The sequence below is a fragment of the Lissotriton helveticus genome, chromosome 11, assembly GCF_964261635.1.
Source record: "Lissotriton helveticus chromosome 11, aLisHel1.1, whole genome shotgun sequence".
NCBI classification, from domain to species: domain Eukaryota; kingdom Metazoa; phylum Chordata; class Amphibia; order Caudata; family Salamandridae; genus Lissotriton; species Lissotriton helveticus.
Window position 1 is genome coordinate 1092642561 of NC_136072.1, and position 20601 is coordinate 1092663161.

General features: G+C 50.3%; 1 protein-coding gene across 2 annotated transcripts in view; it reads right to left on the reverse strand.

The window, feature by feature from the left end:
* Positions 1-20601, reverse strand: part of PISD (phosphatidylserine decarboxylase) — a 290490-nt gene that overhangs the window by 105431 nt on the left and 164458 nt on the right. The window contains exon 1 of one of the 2 annotated variants that reach the window (XM_078667732.1): positions 6916-7135. The exons of the other annotated variant lie outside the window; for it this stretch is intronic. Within the exon in view, the coding sequence (XP_078523858.1) occupies positions 6916-6926 (11 nt within the window). The 5' untranslated portion in view covers positions 6927-7135. Of the gene's footprint in view, positions 1-6915; positions 7136-20601 lie in introns of those variants that run through there. 2 annotated transcript variants of the gene reach the window in all.

The window sequence follows — 20601 nt, forward strand, 5'->3', positions numbered from 1 at the left end:
ATGCTAAACCACCGCAATCCAAAACTGAGGCCACATGGGGCTAATCTGTTTGCATGCTCAAATCTAGAAACCCCACACTGCTGCAACACTGGGTGACCTTCACGGCCGTCAACGGCAGCCAAGCGTGGCACCTTACACCGCCAAAGTACAGGCGCATGTTATTACCGTCACTAAAGCCACACTGCACCCACACAAGCTACCTCCAGTGCATGCCAAAACACAGCAAGACCAAACTATAACCACATGGTGCCATCTTCATCAAACGTTAAGTTACAACAACCCCTGAAAAGCCAACCACATACGAGGAAATCTTGAATGTGAACAGGAATACCAAACACACAACCACATCGGAATAACTTCAGTTTAAGCTTCTGCACCCTAAAACTACAGCCAAGTGTGCTTTCTGAACAAGAGCACCCCCAAATTAAAGCTGCATGGGGGCTACATGAGTATATGCAAAAATACAGCGACCGAAAAACTACAACCACATGTTCCTATCTTCAAGGCAGACTAAAGAACAGCAACTCAAAACTACGACCACACAAAGCTACTTTGTTGTTACACTCGAGTAGCTCAAACCACAACCATGAGACTGAACAACTGCATCCTCAATTAATGCAAAGGTCCATTAAGACACAAACTACTGCCACATAGAGCTATCTTCAGTGCATGTTAACTACAGCAACCTCAAATGATTGTCATGTACCCCAAACTACAATCATAACGGGTGATCCTCTGAGCCCCAAAACTGAAGCAAGTGGGCTACACTTGGAAGGTGCAGGCCAGAGCCACACTGCAGTAACCTTCAGCAGATGCAAACCAGAGCGACCAGGGATGACCTGCCATGACCACAACTGCAGCAATATAGGTCTACCTGTAGACCACTCACTTACAGTTCTATGCCACAACACTAAGTGCAATTACTAGTAAGGGGGGGGCCTCTAAGGAACTGAGATCAGGGAGAAGAGGGGAATACTACTAAGAAATATGCAACAAGCTCCCTCACGATCTATACTGCTTTAATTTGTGTAAACAACATCAAATAAAGGCTACACATGTGTAGCCCTCATTTGATGTTGTTTACACAAATTAAAGCGATATAGGTTGTGAGGTAGCTTGTTGCATACAACACTAAGTGCACACTCCATTACAGCAATCCACGGGCATACTAGGTGACCCTTGATATCTCAAAAGAAGACCACCTAGATGTACCTTGAGAACACCAAAGCACAGCCACATGCTGCTACCTTCAGTGCATGCTCAACTACTGTAAACCCAAACTACAGCACACTGGGTTAAACCCTGAGCCCCTAAACCAGGCGTTTGGGGCAATCTTCAGCATTGGAAAACCAGAGCTATGTGGGGCATCCCAGAGCATGAGCAGGCCACAGCCAGCATGAGCTGCCTTCAACACACGCTGGCTGTACACACACAGAGTGACAGCCTCAGGAACACTCAACTGCAGTCACATGGGGCTGCCTTCAGGAAGTCTGAACCTCTGTCACAAAGGGCCACATAAAGCATGCGTACACTGCAGCCAAATTGGGCCACCCTCGGCAAGTACAAACGACAGACACATGGATCAACCCCTCAGCAGGTGCACAACACAGTCACATGGGTCATCCCCTCAAGTATAAGCAAACCACAACAGCCTCATGTGTACACCCTTCAGCAGGTGTAAACTACAAACGCATGGGGAAAGCCAGACATGTGAGCTAACATTGGAGCTCCCAAAACCAGCCACATGTAACCGGCTATAGATCCAGCGAACCACACTTTAGATGCGTGGGGGACCCTCATAGCCCTGAACTCACACCTCAGTAGAGCTAATGTGAGTAGCCCAAACAATAGCCACGTGGAATTAGCCTCAGCATCGCCAACCCAAATCTACACAGAGCCATCTCCAGCACCACCACACCATAGTCACATCATACTAACAGAGCACCCAAACCAGAGCACAGCACCAGAGCAAGCACCTCTACTCACAACCCCCATTACACCCCTAAACGAGAGGCTCTTGGGGTCAACATTAACAGCACACATAAATCCAGCCACATGGACCAGTCTCGGGTACCACCAAACTACAGCCACATATAGCTATATTAAGCACTTGTCGAGGCAGCCACATGATGGTTACATGCACTCCCAAACCACAGCCACATGGAGAACACCAGCACCCCACCGGACTACCAACTGCACAACAACTAAGTACCTGCTGCACTTACAACAGCAGTGATGCGCATCTAAGGACTGCATCACCAAACCAATGGCGTGGGGGTAGTGGGGCAACTTCAGCATGTAGAAAGCACTGCAACACGGGTGAACGGTGTATACATGCAACATTTAGCCGCACTAGAGTGCAGCCAGCGAGGGCTACGATTAACGTGCAGCAACCACTGCCACACAGGGCTGATTTCAACATGCACCAACCACAGCTACTGGTGGTGATCCTCAAACCCCTCAATTCCACATGGAGGTCCCACCTAAAACTCATAACTCCAGCCCGGGTGAACCCTCCACTCGAGTACCACTGAGAGCTGTGGCGTCCACTGAACCAGCTTCTCACCCACCATGGGCACCCGCGGCCCTTCGCCGATAGGCAACCCATCTCCTCCTAACACACTTAAGCCCTCCATGTAACCACTGGAGTCTGCCCAGGTCCTCAATATAAGCCAATGCTATCCTACCACACCTGTGGCATGAATATAACCTGCCATCATACATCGCACCTGCCTCATTTCCAGGTATCACCTAAATCATGTCCAGGACCAGGTCTGATACATAGAAAATCTAACCAAGGCCACCTTTCACCACCACACACGCCACTGCACGCAAAATATTTACCAATATTGTTCGTATCTAGCGCTCATCTCACCCCCTGCCGTATACTGCCCGTCTCACTCCTCTCAGCCCTGCTGACACTGCCCCAGTCTCTTCTCACTCCCTGCAGTATACTGCCCCTACTCCACTCAGCCCTGCTGACACTGCCCCAGTCTCTTCTCACCCCCTGCCTTATACAGTCTCATTCCTCTCAGCCCTGCTGACACTGCCCCAGTCTCTTCTCACTCCCTGCCGTATACTGCCCGTCTCACTCCTCTCAGCCCTGCTGACACTGTCCCAGTCTCTCCTCACCCCCTGCCGTATACTGCCCCTCACTCCTCTCAGCCCTGCTGACTCTGTCCCAGTCTCTCCTCACCCCCTGCCGTATACTGCCCCTCACTCCTCTCAGCCCTGCTGACACTGCCCCAGTCTCTTCTCACTCCCTGCAGTATACTGCCCCTACTCCACTCAGCCCTGCTGACACTGCCCCAGTCTCTTCTCACCCCCTGCCTTATACAGTCTCATTCCTCTCAGCCCTGCTGACACTGCCCCAGTCTCTTCTCACTCCCTGCCGTATACTGCCCGTCTCACTCCTCTCAGCCCTGCTGACACTGTCCCAGTCTCTCCTCACCCCCTGCCGTATACTGCCCCTCACTCCTCTCAGCCCTGCTGACTCTGTCCCAGTCTCTCCTCACTCCCTGCCGTATACTGCCCGTCTCACTCCTCTCAGCCCTGCTGACACTGTCCCAGTCTCTCCTCACCCCTGCCGTATACTGCCCCTCACTCCAATCAGCCCTGCTGACACTGTCCCAGCCTCTTCTCACCCCCTGCCTTATACAGTCTCATTCCTCTCAGCCTTGCGGACACTGCCCCAGTCTCTTCTCACTCCCTGCCGTATACTGCCCGTCTCACTCCTCTCAGCCCTGCTGACACTGTCCCAGTCTCTCCTCACCCCCTGCCGTATACTGCCCCTCACTCCTCTCAGCCCTGCTGACTCTGTCCCAGTCTCTCCTCACTCCCTGCCGTATACTGCCCGTCTCACTCCTCTCAGCCCTGCTGACACTGTCCCAGTCTCTCCTCACCCCTGCCGTATACTGCCCCTCACTCCAATCAGCCCTGCTGACACTGTCCCAGCCTCTTCTCACCCCCTGCCTTATACAGTCTCATTCCTCTCAGCCTTGCGGACACTGCCCCAGTCTCTTCTCACTCCCTGCCGTATACTGCCCGTCTCACTCCTCTCAGCCCTGCTGACACTGTCCCAGTCTCTCCTCACCCCCTGCCGTATACTGCCCCTCACTCCTCTCAGCCCTGCTGACTCTGTCCCAGTCTCTCCTCACTCCCTGCCGTATACTGCCCGTCTCACTCCTCTCAGCCCTGCTGACACTGTCCCAGTCTCTCCTCACCCCTGCCGTATACTGCCCCTCACTCCAATCAGCCCTGCTGACACTGTCCCAGCCTCTTCTCACCCCCTGCCTTATACAGTCTCATTCCTCTCAGCCTTGCGGACACTGCCCCAGTCTCTTCTCACTCCCTGCCGTATACTGCCCGTCTCACTCCTCTCAGCCCTGCTGACACTGTCCCAGTCTCTCCTCACCCCCTGCCGTATACTGCCCCTCACTCCTCTCAGCCCTGCTGACTCTGTCCCAGTCTCTCCTCACTCCCTGCCGTATACTGCCCGTCTCACTCCTCTCAGCCCTGCTGACTCTGTCCCAGTCTCTCCTCACTCCCTGCCGTATACTGCCCGTCTCACTCCTCTCAGCCCTGCTGACACTGTCCCAGTCTCTCCTCACCCCTGCCGTATACTGCCCCTCACTCCAATCAGCCCTGCTGACACTGTCCCAGCCTCTTCTCACCCCCTGCCTTATACAGTCTCATTCCTCTCAGCCTTGCGGACACTGCCCCAGTCTCTTCTCACTCCCTGCCGTATACTGCCCGTCTCACTCCTCTCAGCCCTGCTGACACTGTCCCAGTCTCATCTCTCGCCCCCTGCAGTGATAGTGAGTCAGTCTCTTCACTTCGCACTTGGACTGACACTGTCCTAATCTCCTTTCGCCTCCTGCGATACACAAATCCTGTCGCGCCTTTCTCAGCCCCTTCCGAGGTACTGCCCTAGTCTAATCTGAGCTCTTGAGATGACACGGCCCAGTCTTTGCTCTCCCCGCCAGCAGTAACTAAGTCGTGTGATATTCTTATGCATTCCCTGTCGTGTCTTCAGTTCTTCACCTCCCAGGGGCGTCTCTGCCCCTGCCCCTCTTTTGTCCCGCGCCATTAGCAGGGCTTCCGTTCCGTCTCTGCCATGGACGGCACGTGAAGAGAGGCGAGCCACGCGCTGGGCATCTTCTGTCAGAAAGGGGGGCGTCCATTTCTAGAGTGGAATAAAGTTACAACCTCTGCGAAGCGCACGTGTGCGGCGCAGACCTCACGCCCAGGTGGCATCGATGCTACCTGGGCCGCGTCCACCACTCTGAAGCCCCTGCCAACGCGGCTGTGTAAGGGAGCGTGTGGGCCGGGTGCCCGAGGCACATGGCCAGCCTCATCCAGAGAGCCAATGTCGGGCTGACCCATTCCTCCCAATAACTGGGTGCAGCGTGGAGTGCAGCGTGGAGGCACCTTTCGGATGGGCACAAGTAAAGGGCTGGGCTCCCCGCGCCCCGACTGCAGCACTGAGCACTTTTCCTAAATGGAAGGGATTGGGTATTTAGGACACTGGGTAGGAAGCTTGGAGCAGAGGGAGAGGCGGCAGTGGGTATCTTCTATCGCCTTACTCCAAGCTCCTGCGCCACTTCACCGTGGCCAGCAATATGAACCACCCCCAGGGCTTTAAGTGGGCCGGGTCTCACCTGGTCAGAGCACCGGCAGTCTTTTTATGGGGACTCGAAACGGGTCTCTATCGGGCTCTGTTTTGAGCCTTGGCACAGGCGGTCCGTTTTTTTTCCGGACTGCAGCGACAGCAGTTTGCTGTCACTGTAGCCTGGAAAAAAGTGCCAGGGCGCAAGCCAGCCTGATAGAGACCCGTTTCGAGACAGCAAGCACGTGGATGTGCGCTGCCCTCACTTCTCACTAGCAGAGAAGTTACGGCATGACGTCATGCCAGGTGAGCGCTGTGGGGGAAGGGAAATCCTTTAAAGAGTCATTTTCTTTATGGATTTCCCTTCTCTTTTTGAAAGAGCAGCAACATTGTGGTAAGGTCACCAGGGCTTTAATTGGAAGCTTTTTCAATATTATAAGTAACAAGCCATAGTTGCAGCTTATTTATCTTATGCAACTAATAACCATTGACAAAGCCAATAGTACTTACTTGTTGTAAGTATGATGTTACTTGTTGTATCACATATCTGGATGCAATGACAGAAACAGCAAAATACAAGTCGGGTGGCACACTATGCTTAACAGATTGTTTGCATAAGTGTTTTAAAGCCACGCCCCTAATTACACTGGCCATGCCCCTTTGAGAGACCCCCCAGTTTTTCATCCCACTTAAAGCCCTGACCACCCCTGTCGGAGGCGGACAGTCCATGGAGCACGGGAAGGTCCCCGGGCGGCCGGCTCTTCTGGTTTCTCATAGGCCGCCCTGCACTCTACACTTCTACAGGTTGAAGGCGCGGCTGAGCCTGGGATTTACTGTGAGCCGCGCGGAATGCCCGCATCCCAGCTGGACACAGCGAACAAGGACAGGCATTGTCAGGCAGCCTCCCACCGCATTCCCAGGGCAGGAGGAGCCGCGTTCCTAGGGTGACCTTCACGCCCAGGTACTGGCCGTCCGGCGGCATGGGGCGGCTGGCTACGAGCCCGCTCCCTCCCTTGCGACTAAACCAAAGAAGAACAAAAGCTTCAACATTATTTAATAGAATGTGTGCACTTTCATGAAAAACTTTATAAATCTGTTAGCAATTAAAAATAAACGAACCAAAAATAATATAAAAGGAGCACATTTTTTTCAAAATAGAGACAGAAAGAGTGAGTGACAGCAGCACGGATTGCCTCCCTGCACTGCGATTCATTAAATGACTTCCCATGCACCGGCATTACGAGGCAGAAGAAAAGACAGGCGCAGCCATGCAATGCCGTGCAGTCTGCAAACACTTGGCACTTTACCTCGGCCTCATGGCGCTCTGCGCTACACCGCCGTAACTCAGCTCAGGGTACCCGCGTCTTCCTGTCAGGGAAGTAGTGTCTGTCGTCCCACACCCGGCCACTGCTTTTTATCCTGGCTCTGTTTGCTTTGGCCTCAAGGTCGCTGGATTGAGGAACAAACCGCCTCCATCAAGGAAAGTCAACACGGACAATAAAAAATTCCATTCCAACTCACGCCACGCATCGCCACGCCAAGGCGGCAGAGTTCAGCGTGGGATCGCCTGTGCGGGGACCCACAGGCTGCCGCTTCACACCTCGCCCCGGCGGGACGGGAGGATGCACGCGATAGGGCGACTGGCCGGCCCTCCCAGTCCCTCCCTGCACAGCCATCCCAACCCTCCCGCATCGCCACAAGCGCGGCCTCTGCCGGCACGGTGCAACACGAGTCTGGACACTTGTTTCCACCAAACGCTGCCCCAACTTCTGGGCACAAACACCTTCAGATCTCATCCCACCTGTCCTCTCGAGTACCACAAGTCAAACCTCTGCACTTGCCAACATCACCACCTTCACCCGCCTCCACAATGGATCACATAGCGCCATGAAACCAGTGGTGTCCGAGCGCTCTATAAATAATTTTTACATTACACATTACCACTAACCACCCTGCCAAGCCACACCGCCAACCTCTAGCCCCAGAAACGCGTGCACGAGAGTAACTTCGTCTCTCCCGGACCCTGGAAACAACACTGCCTACTCCAGGTCTAACTTAAGAAACCTACCCTTGACCCTCAACAACCCCACCAGCTACTGCCGGGTGGCCATCCTGCCATGTCTGGATTGTGTAGTAAAGTAAGCCATCCTTAACACGTCACACAACGGCTACGGCAATCCGTGTCATGTACAGCACAGGAGCCGCACAGCACTTTGTTTAGTACCATCATTATGACGAGGACAGGAAAGTTTTCGTCATACACCACCCTACAACAAAAGCAGGAATAAACGGTTTGGCAGTAGGGGAAGCAAAGTTGCAGCACCTTGCTATACACAATATCCTAATAAAATACTCAATTACAGTTGCCCACCTCTTTGGTCCACTACCACAAGACCATAAACATTTAGTCCACAAACAAGCACATAGAGAGGCAACAAGGCAGTTATTTTTCAAAATACTTCAATGCTGGATTTCGAGTTGGGCTGTCGGCGGGTGGAGAGACTCAGCGTCTTACGGGGGCCGACTGAGGAGCAACTATTTACACTAAGTGTCGCATATTATAGCGTACACCAGCAATCTGCGGAAACGCTTGATATTTCTATGACGTGGTTCTTTGAAGCAACTGTGAACCGTCCTGTGTGAAGCGTGCACCATTTTTATTGAATACTCTGCGGGAGAATACTTACTTGTGACGGATGAGATACCTCTATTATAAGCTTATATCACATTGACCAGATATATCAGAGATCACCACTACACTGGTGGACTCAGTCTCATGCCCTGAGGAAGCCCCATTTGGGCGAAGCGCGTTGGCTGCACTGTGGCTGTTGTGCTTGATCATCTTGCATCGAGAATAGTTCAAGGATGTATTAAAGAGACCGTTTTTTCGCATCATTGAAGGACACTCTTATTTTTAGTGTGTTGAATCATTTTGAAAAATAACTGCTTTGTTGCCTCTCTATGTGCTTGTTTGTGGACTACAACAAAAGCACACAAGAGACAAACCCAACAAGCCCCCTGGAGGAGCTACGCGCCGGTCCAAGATGGCCGTGTAAGCTCTCGGCTCCGACGTGACCGCCCTCCAGCCCTAACATCCTGCTACTCATCCTGCTCTTCAAGCCGGTATATTGAAGGCGGAGTGTAAGCGGCGCACTCAGCGCCTACCACGACCTTCCTAGGATGTCGGGAGCTGGAGATACGGGCTTCGGAAGCTGCGGCCTGCGCTGTGCCTGGAGCTGGGGACCAGCTTGATCTTGAGGCCACCCGGAGTGCATAAACAACGGGACCTGGACCGGAAGTCGCCGGTCAGGTCCGCTCACCGGGAGTCGAGATTGTGGTCGGGCACGGAAGCAGGTAAGAGGCGGAGGGGGCGGATAGTGGGGCTTGAGAAGGTGCACCCCCCCTCGCGCTGTCTCCCCACGGCGTCCGGAACTTCCTCGCAGTCAAGAAAAAACTTAGGGATAAAGTATGCTATGATGTTTCCGGCGCGTCTGAGAGTGGAGATCGAGGGAAGAGCATGGTTCTTCGATAACCATGAAATCGCGTCTGACTGGATTGACAGTGGCTCCGGGTCTCGGGACCGAGGTGGTGATCAAGCAACGCAGGAACAAGACTGAGATCAGGCGCCCATGTTTATGGACTAAACGTACATTGTCAGGTACTGGGGAATGGGACTAGTGTTAGGATATCTGCCTATTTCCAGGGTGAACAGGACTGTAATACGAAATGTGAGTTTCAAGGGACAATCTTATGTGTCTTGACACAGGTTGGGGGGGTGGTGACGGAACGCCCGCCTCCCTCCTCTTTACTATCTTTAGTTATATTGTAGTTCTAGTGTGTAGGGCGACAGGCACTCTGCCAGTTGGGGATGAGCAAACGCCACGTGCAGTGGTACAGGGAGGGAAAGAGTGGGGTAGGGGCTGTATTGACTTTTACTTTTGAATTTGTATTGTTTGACTGTTTGTTTAATTCGACATTTCTGAAAATCAGAGCAGAGCTAGAAGGTCTTCTACGGAGGCGAAATGTTGAATGATAGGAAAAGATTAGGGTCAGAGTGCTCAGTTGGAATTTAAATGGGCTGGGGGACAAACTAAAGCGGGGCATGGTCAACCAATTCGTTAGACGGCATGCCCCAGACGTGATCCTTTTGCAGGAAACTCATCTGATTGGGAACAAATGTATGGCTTTGCATAAGGGAGGATACAGACTGGTGGCACAAGCGGGATTCACCATAGGGTCTAGGGGAGTCGGTATACTGATTTAAAACACGTTTCCCTCCACGATACAAAACACATGGACAGATAAACGGGGAGGTATGTAGGGGTCTCGGGCCTTTGGGAAGGGAAGGTTGCCACATTTGTTTCAATATATGTCCCCCCAGGCCTACAGACGGAAACATTTAAGGATCTTGGGGCAGTTTTCCTTACTCTCCTGCTAGGTATTCTGGTGTTGGGGGATCTGGATCGACATCCCCCACGTGTGATTAGGTCAGCTCTGAAGTGGCTCCCTGAATTTGTAGACAGTGGGTCTGTTGGATAGCTGGAGGATCCATAATCCTGATAGAGCACAGTATACGCATGTGTCAGGGGTACACCACAGTTTGTCTAGAATAGACTATATCCTAGTCCTGGCGGCCTAGCCCATACTATTCGAGAGGTACGCCACCTGGGACGGAGAATCTCGGATCACTCTCCCGTGTGGCTCCAATTGGAGTGGGACTATGTGAATGTTGGTAGGGTAGCCCCCATCAACGCATGGTATTTGAAGGATCCACATACTCGCAGAAACCTAGTTAAAGTCACAGACCATTACTTCCAAGAAAACAAGGACTCAGTGAGTTCCGCCCAGACAATATGGGAGGCTTACAAAACGGCGGTCCGGGGAAAGACGCTATCCCTAATAGCCGGAAAGAAGAGCTATTAGGCTGATCTCGAAAGGGCAGAAGAGGATGTTGTAAAAGCAGAGGCAGATTAGACTAGGGCTATTGTCCCGGAGGGCCTTCATCTCCTGAGACTGAAGCAAGATGAGTTTCACAGTATTGCTAGAGATAGAGCCCGGGCGCAGATCAGAGAGGTGCAGGGCAGAGTCTACGAACTCGGGGACAAAGCAGGAAGGCTGATAGCGTGGCTGGATAAACGTGAGTGGGCGTCTCGGGTGGTGTCTGAAATAGAGGGGCTAGATTCCGTTCCTATAAAAGACCCACAGGCCATAGCGGACGCATTCGTCGCCCACTATCGCGCAGTCTACACTGCGGCTGGCAGATTCACGGAAGAAGAAAATAAGGAATTGTTAAGAGATATAAGACTCCCTACCCTCTCTGATGAAAACAGAGAATACCTGGATTCCCCTATTACTGATGAAGTGGCGCAGGCTATCTGGGGAGTGAACTCAGGGAAAGCTACAGGGCCTAATAGTATCCCAGTTGAATTATATAAACTGAATTCCAACAAACTGGCCCCCTATTTCCGGTCCATGTTACTAGAGAGTAGGGAGAAGGGACTGCTACCTTATGACCAATGAGTGGCAAACATTGTGGTCATACACAAGGACGGTAAGCCGAAAACTAGCTGTGCCTCTTATCGGCCGATATCACTGTTAAATGTGGAGCCCAAGGTCCTTGCTAAGTTATTGGCGACGCGTTTGATCAAGGTAATCACCACTCTGATGCACCCAGACCAATCGGGCTTTATGCCACATCGCAATACAGCCCTTAACCTACGTCGGCTGCAGGGAATATTGAGTAGAGCGTCCACTATAGTGGAACCATCAGTTATAGTTTCATTAGACGCCACTATGGCGTTTGATATGGTTGAGTGGCCCTATTTATTTGCGGTCTTAGACAAGTTCGGATTCGGGCAGGAAAATAGTGGCTGGATTCGACTCCAGTACTCCGGCCCGATGGTCCGGGTGATGGTTAATAATCGTAAGTCCCCAGATTTTCAACTCAGTAGAGGTACCCGGCAAGGGTGCCCCTTGTCTCCGCTCCTGTTCGCATTAGCAGTGGAGCCACTGGCGGCTTGGATCCGGCAGGACAGCTCCATCCGTGGATTGCGGTGGTCGCTGGAATGGGAGGACAAGATATCGCTGTATGTGGTCGACGTCCTGCTGTATCTCACAAACCCTAGAGGGTCATTAATCTGCCTCTTTGATGTGCTGGGAATATTTGGAAGGTACTCAGGATTTACTATAAACTGCCTCAAATCAGTGGTATTCGTTCTACAGGGTGAGCCGTCTATAATACCGAGTGGTTGCCCGATACAAATTGTGTCGGAAGGGTTCCGCTATCTTAGAATTTATGTGACCCTAGACTCGAAACTCAGACATGCCCGGAATCTGGACCCACCACTGCAAAGACTTAAGAACGACGTCGCACACTGGAGATCTCTTCCTCGGTCCATGTTAGGCAGGGCTGTACTATTCAAAACTATGGCGCTCCCACGTTTTCTATATGCACGTCAGAATACAATGGATCTGGTTCCCGCGTCCTATTTCAAAGAAATCGAGAGACTCCAGAGACAGCTCTTATGGGAGGGCAGACCACGCATTACATTCTCCAAATTAACCTTAAACTGGTATGATGGGGGAATCAGTTTGCCGGATTTAAAGAAGTACTACTGGGCGTCGCAGTTGGCTGCAATCAACCACGGGGTCTATGGGCGACTGGATGAACCTGGTTATGCCATGGACAGATGGTTGCTCCGGGGGGGGGGGGGGGGGCGGGACTACAATAGAGCGCTATACGCAAAGCCCCATAGATACCCGCTGACTGGACCGGCCCCGCGCATGCCATACACATATGGCACGCTGCCACCAAAGACCTGCAATGGGAGAATAAACTCATGCTCGCCACGCCACTATGAGCTCAGAGAAACTGGGAAACTTCTGGAAATCCAAGGGGTTTGACAAATGGGACCTTATTGGAATCTCCCGAATCAAAGTCATTTGGGGAGAGGGCACGATACAGCCGTTTCCGACATTACAAGCGCAATATAAATTGGCAGACACTGAGAGCTACCGGTACCTTCAGATCCACACTGGTAACAGCACCAACACCCACCGACCATGCACGCAATCTAGGATTCATCCTAGACTCCTCCCTCTCCATGTCTAAGCAAGTCAACGCCGTCTCCTCCTGCTACAACACCTTCCGCATGCTCCGCAGGATCTACAAGTGGAACCCGACCGAAACAAGAAGAACGGTGACACAGGCCCTCGTCAGCAGCAGACTCGACTACGGCAACGCACTCTACGCAGTAATTCCAGCCAAACACCTATGACGACTACAACGCATCCAAAACGCCTCCGCCCGACTGATCGTCAACGTCCCTCGCCGCAGCCACATTACCCCCCTCCTGAGAGACCTACACTGGCTCCCCGTTGACAAGAGGATCACCTTCAAGCTCCTCACCCACGCACACAAAGCACTCCACAACACCGGATCAGCCTACCTGAACAGCAGACTCAGCTTCCACACCCCCACCCGCCAGCTCCGCTCCGCCAGCCTCGCCCTCGCCGCTGTCCCCCGCATCCAACGAACGACCTACGGCGGCAGATCATTCTCCTACCTCGCCGCCAAGACCTGGAACACCCTCCCTACCCACATACGGCAGACCCAAGACCTACTCGCCTTCAGAAGACTCCTCAAGACCTGGCTCTTCGAGCAGTGGCAGCAGCCCCCCTTCCCTCCTTTGGGACCCTCACGGGTAAGTAGCGCGCTTCACAAGTACTCTGATTGATTGATTGATACGACATGCATTACTTACTCATGTGCCCAGCGGCACGTCACTTCCAGAAGCCTCCCCCTGGAGGATAGAGTTCTCGATGGACATCTTCCAGAAAAAACCATATCCCTAATATACAGGAAACTGATTAACAACATGGAGAATCTGTTATCGACCCTCGGAGGGAAATGGACCGGAGACGGTCTAGAACTAGACGATGAAGACTGGCAGGAGGCGGTTTCCTCCCCGCACGTGGTCGCAATTCAGGCCAGGCTGAGGTTAGTGCAGCTTAAAATATTGCACAGGGTCTATGTCACAGGCCCGGGCCTGGTCCGCATGGGACGGGCGGCGAGTGGAGAGTGCAGACGGGGGTGTGGGGAGCTAGGAACGTTCAATTTTGTGAACAGATAAAGTGGTAATCCCAGATAAAATTGACAAATATAGCCCGTTCTCAGCACAATATTTGCCGCCTTCACAGATGTGTCCGGTGGAGATTGCTGTTGCTTCTCATACTAATGGAATTTACATGGAACCGAACAGCAGGCTTGGTGAAGGGAAGTGCCACCTGACTAAACCAACCTTCATGTCAGCCGGATGCTCAATTCTGCCTAACTCTGTGTACCCCAGAGCTCCAGCACTGTCCAGGATCGTCATTCTCCAGGATTGCCATACTTAAAGGCATGACATCTGCAATGACTCCACCATCATCCCCGTTGGGTTTGTCAGTGATGGAAACGTTAGAACTAATTTGAAACCCACTCCATCTACAGAAAGTGCTGCAATGCTATGAAGATAACATCAAACAACATGATTGTTGTCACCCAACCTTACTGACAGACTGACAGCATTTCTCTGAGGGCATCCAGGGTGACTTATTGTACCGTGAACTGAAGTAGAACCTGAGTGACCAACTAATACAACAAGCATTGAAAATGCAATAGGTCTCGCAGCATTAGAGTTAGTGCTTTTAGAATTGTTTATGGGTTTTTTTTGTAAATCTTTAGCATTTTTGTTTCCTGTAGCCAATGCTAAAGAATTTCAAAAAAAAAAAGCCATAAACATTTCTAAAAGCTCTGAAATGCAGTCTGAAATGCTGGATATATATTCAGTACAGATACACTATATTGTTAATGAAGACATAGGATATAATATGTTGTACTGTATACACACAATTAGATGGGAACGTGCTGTGTGTGTCAGCGATTGAAAGAGACTGCACTCAGAGTTGCTGTGCGCATCAGCGAAAAGATTGCAGAGTAGACATGCAATACTTGTACTAAAGTGTTGTGCGATTGTACTGTAGGCACGCAATTTAAAATCCAGCTAAACGCGTCAGCAGAGTTGCTGTGCGCATCAGCGAGTGAACTGTAAACTAGACACGCAGTTTTAAAATCAAGATGTGCGTATCAGCGCTGCTGTGCGAGTCTGCAAGAAAGCATGGAGCTGCTGTGCGCATCAGTGAGTAAACTGTAAAGTAGGCACGCAATTTAAAATCCAACTGTGCGCGTCAGCGCCGCGGAGTTGCTGTGTGCATCAGCGAGTGAAACCACGGTTCATGTTTTGGACGGCATTTAATATTTTCAGAGGCAAATCGCACTTTATCTCTTCATTAGCTCGGCACTAGGCTTCAGCTTTATTATTAAATATGGTGACCACTCGTGTTGTTAGTCACAGGTGTTTTTTCATGGCTCAAGCAGCATGTCTGATGCTGTTTTATTTAATTATAAACGGTGCTGCTTTCACTTTAAATTTAAGGAGCAGAGGTGAGCAATACGCTTCAACACGCGACTTTATTTCTGCACAGCGCCATGCAACTCCTCCCCAGTTGTTGGTTGCTTCCACAGTTACTGAGTTTGTTAATAGGCTGCAGCAGGGCTCCGTATCTCTCGATCCATGTTGGATGTTTGAAGAGGGACACTGAACTGAATTTATGGATGATCTTTGAATGTAGTACATGGATGATCCTCTAATGTGGGATTTCTGTCATACGTAGTAGTTTAATTTCTCAGCAGGGCATGGGGCATGTCAACTCACCTAATTAAAATGAGTGTCCAAATTTTATAGCGAAAAAAAAAGGTTGTACTTTACGTTTGTTTCGCTAAATTGCACTCACTTCAATTCAAGCATATGAGGAAATTATAAGAAGTAAGGGAAAGGAAGCACAAAGTAGGTGTGGCAAATGAAAGAACAAACAATATGGTGCAGCAGGAGCCAGAAAAAAAGAGAATATTCGAGAAAGACATGGAAAAAGAAGAGAGTAGAGAAAAGATAGAAAAAACTAAAGAAGAAAGAAAGATTAAAAAGAGGTGGGCGCATTAAAAATATGCAGAACGTGGTGAATAGGAGATAAAGCGCAAAAGGTGGAAGGAGGGAAAGAAAGATGCAAGTGAAAGGTGAAGAAATGGGTAAAAGAAGGGGAAAGGAGACCTTGCCTGTCTCAGAGAGAAATATGGAGTATAAGAGAGGGGAAGGCGGAAGGAGTTAGTGAAATAGAAAAAAAAGGAATTGGGATGACAGAGTGGCAGTGAAATCGAGAGGAAAGAGGAAGGAAGAAAACGAGAGCCTGCGAGCAAATTGGGCGAGGAGGAAAGAGTGGGCAAAGGCGAGGAGAGAGACAGCACGAGACTGGAGAATGAGGGAGCGTGAGACAGGGAAATACAAAGAGAGTGAGAGCTAGGGTTAAAAGAGGAAGATTTTGAGAAAAAGTGAAGGGATATGGTTGGAGGAAAGAGAGAGGGAACGGCAAAGAAGGAGGGGGGACATAGAGAAGGTTGGGGCGAGAGTGAGAGGGGGAGAAACACGGGCCACAAGAAGAGGATGAGAAAGAGAGAGAGTCCACACCTCGCGAGGCCTCTGTAAACTGCCTCAGACGGACAGCATAACGCCCCTCCGAGGATTAAGGCTGTCTGGCACCGACTGCCACAGAATGCGAAGAGAGAGTTTGTTATTTAAATTTACGAGCGCCCTCAAACAAAAGGTGGCCACAACATGGCGGGTTCCACGGAAGTGCACGTCAGGACCGGGCCGTGATTTAAGTCGCAGACTCTGAAAAGCATGCTCAGACATTTATATTTCCTGAAGTGTCACCGGAGCTTTTGATTTTAATTTTTTTTTTAATGTACAGCTGCAGAGTCGTAAAACGAAGGGGCTGAGGGACCAGAAATCAATGACGAGTCTGACAAACACTCCCCTGAGACCACAGAACCCCCCACGGCCTGACCCCACCATTTGAACCACTGTGAGGACCTGGGCAGGGGGGAGGACAGAAAATGGCGGTGCAGGGAGGGGGCGGGTGGGGCGCAGAAACAGTTGTGTCCTCTCTTGCAGCTATCCAAATAGAGGGGGCGGGGGCGGGGGGGGGGGGGGACATTTCGAAATTCCTACCTGGTACACAGTCCAGTCGACCAGTTACAACTGTGAATCATTTAAAAGTAGAAAGTCAGGTCGCCACAGATGGGATGACCTCAATAGCTGACAAATGACGGGAAATACGCCACTCTTCGGCTATCGGTTAAACACAAACACGAAGTGCTATTTTTACGACGAAGACACAGGCCTTGATGCCTTTGTATGAGTGGAGGGGAAAGAAACGTTAGATGAAATGAGCAGTAAGCTGGGTACAGAAAGGGGGCCCAGGCGATTGGTGCACAGAGCTGTTACCTACCCAAGCCCTGGGAGAGCTTACGGATCCTTCTTACTCATTAGCCGCCCCGCCCCCCCCCCTCCTTCCATGGCGGACCTGCAAGCCTAACAGCGGAGCAGGCTGATCTCTACAGCAGTCAGCGCTGACTGCAGCTAGGCAGAGCTGTGTGTGCTGCAGAGGAGGGAACAGGGGGAGGGGGATGCCCCCACCGACTGCACTGGTCCTAGCAGGAACTGAGGCGGGAGGTGAAACTGGGCAGAAGGCAGGTATGGGCCCGAGGGAAAACTAGGATGGAAACGGGACTATGGGAGGCTAACTTGAGAGATGGAAGGAGGTAGGCAGGAGACTGCAAATTTTAGACGGGGTGAGATTTGCACAGCGTTTACCTTGCGGGAGCGATGGTAAACGCCGCACATGCTGAAGAACTCCTTGCAAACAGTAGTACATGCACGCGTTTCCAAGTACGACAAGCTCTCGGCATTGCGTGGCGGGAGGGGGCGGGGGGAACGTCGAGGGCAGGCAGGATGACTCAGGGGAGGGGGCGGAGCAGGGCAGAGCGGCATGTGGGTGTGAACAAGCCGGGCCTTTGAAGTGAAGCTAAGCTTCACTTCAAAGGTGTCGGAGGAATGCGGGCGGCTGTGCACGCGCTTTTAAGCTCAATGCACATGCGCATTGAGCTTAAAAGTCACGGGCACTGCAAGGAATCGCCACGATTCCTTGCAAGTTAGATAAAGTGTGGATGAGCCCCTATAGTCTCGCTTGCTCGATGCGCATGCGCATCGACAGGCGAGACCTAAAAAGGGGCCCCCTGTAGGAGATACGGGCAGACGTCAGGGGAAAATTACACTACTGCAAGGGAGAAAGTCCACCCTAGCGGATCAAAGAGTGGCCCATAAAGAGTCCAACATTAATTGACATACAACAAGGAACTCACCAAGGGGTAGCAGAGAGGTCACGCGGTACACAAAATATCAAAATAAGAAAGTATAAAATCTTTATTTTCTTTTAATCATGTTTTGTTTGTGCAAACTTCATCAAAAATACTTCATGTCCTAATATATAGATTAGTTAATTCATAAAACATACTTCAATAGATACACAGTACAATCACCCCACAAAACCTCTCAACAAAACACACATCCTTCTCTTTCAATCACGTTCAGACACTCACTAATATACCAGACACTAGATACACATTCCTCAACGTAATCCCCAGAGTGACAACAATAATGGTAGGATCCTGCGGGATCTTCATAGCAAATCGCCAGAGAGTCCAAGTTGGTGAGACAAGATCAGGAGACACGTAATGCCGACGCGCGTTTCGGTGCACAGCCTAGATCTACAGGAGCACCTTCAACAGGGCTCTCACGCCGAGGTAGAGAATAAAGATGTTGGACTCTTTATGGGCCACTCTTTGATCCGCTAGGGTGGACTTTCTCCCTTGCAGTAGTAGAACCAGAGTGACCACCATCAGGAGAGAAAGTACAGTGATGTCTTGCAACTGGGTGTCACTTGGCATGTTGACTCCATCCAGTTATTTGCATCGGATGTTTAGCTCTTACAAGTTAGTTACAATAATCAAGCCTTTAGCCAATCTGAGAATGGAATCAGCCAATTTGCTTTCCTCGGAGAGGAGTGGAAAGACAGGCCTGAGTTTACAAAGGTGGAGATTATAGGATGAATCCAGCAGAGATTTGACACTTCATCTTGAGTTTAGAAACAAATTTAAAACTCTGGGTCTTTAAATTGAACTAAGGTTGAGGGAAATGTTCCAGGCTGTCAGGCCAGATACAAGGGGACCAAGCAGAGATGTCATTGCAGATTAACAGGACTTCTGTTTTATGAAGATTGATCTTAAGCCAATTGGGGTTCATACATTTCTTAACCTTACAGAGACAAGGCTTTCTTGTACAATTGCTGTATATGTGAAGCTATGTAATTGGATGAATACTAACACAATTATAATAAAATAATGACATATGGTATTTTCAGACTGTGCCCAAAAATGAGTAAGCAGGAGAGTGTTACGTCATAAAGCGTCTCTAAAATACATCAATTATATGACATGGAGCAGTAAGGTAGAATGCGCTTTCTCCACATTTGTGAAATGTAGTATAGCTATTACCGATTCTATATGTATTCTTAATTAGCACATAATTAACTAGCCCCCACTGTAATGGTGTTATTAGGCAATCCCTATGATCATTTATGTTTCATATAAATATGTATGCATGGCTATTTATCATCAAGTTACTCCAAAGGTATTGAAAGAATGATTCTAAACTCAGCTAGAGAATGTATGGCTCCGAGGTACAAAGATTGTCCATTGCACGGTCATAAGCCTGGTAGGTGAAATGCAGGAAAGTAAGACTTTGCACATGGTAGTTGTGATGGACACTTCTTCCTGCATATTGCTCACCTCGTGTATCTCTTCCAGGCATAGGACTGGATTTGGAAAAAATTTACAATAGGTCCCCCACGCCAACCGGAGGTGGCATGGCTGTAAGTCAGCTCTGACTCTTCACATGATGTGGCATCAGAAAGAAAAGTATGAAGTGCTTCAGAGCTCTGAAGTCCCCACTCTTTTTCTGCACTCTTCTACGCAGATCCAAAGGGCTTTCTTCTGAAGTTTTCTTCTATTGTTAAGGATTCTGGACTGCTCCGGATCCTGGCTCTAGCTGTTCGAGATCCCTTAAGGTCACTTACTGCTCCATTGTTGTCATCTTTGATTAGTCAAAATCTAGAGGAATCAAAGGCCTTGTTTAGTTCTGGTTTTCATTTCCACACACTCCAGTAAAAGGGAGTTACCCTCTAATACATCATGTATGCCAGCCAGGGCACAGTGAGTTCAAATCTTGTTCTATATCCTGCTCCCTATGTACTTTTGAGAAATTGTGGAATTTGTAAGCTAACATCATACTATTTGCACCGATCAGAGTCGAGGTGTGTTCCTTCTATCAAATCTCTCTCTTCCGAGGCTGTACCCAGTCAACCCTCGACTCTGTCCTATTATACAGGTTCGGCTCTTGTCCAGTTAGGCAGAGGCCCAGAGCCAGTGCCTGGCTCTGTATCGGTGCCAGGTCCAGTACGGCCACATCTGCTCCCAGCTTTCCTGCACCTGGAGTTGATCCTGTGCAAGTGCCAGTAATCGCCAGGCTCTGCTGGCTGGGCTACTGCCCTCTTCCAAAGCCCTTTGACAAGCCCCTTTGCTAGAGGTCTCTACCCCTGCACGGTAGACTTGGAGGAGCTGATTGGCTTATGTTCCACTCTCCTGTCAAATTCCTTGTCAATTTCTTCATCTTTGGATCATATGATGGAGCCGCGCCTGGCACCTTTGCAGGGCTGTTGTAGGCTGTTTTGTCAGTCAGAGTCAAAGAGACTTTTAGAGTAGATCCCTTGTGCTTGCGAGTTTTACTTCTTTCAGTCTCTCAGGCACTCAACTTTCTTCTGGGTTATCAGCTTACCCTATTATGGTGTCCGGAGAGGTATGCAAGGAATTGGGTTAGTTTCATTCAATGAGGCACTGACCAAACCCATTAAGTATTTTGGAACAGGGTGTGAGGCTATGGGCTGCATGGAGACAGCTGCATAACAGCCGAGCTACGGCTCCTGAAGCCCGTTGAGGCAGT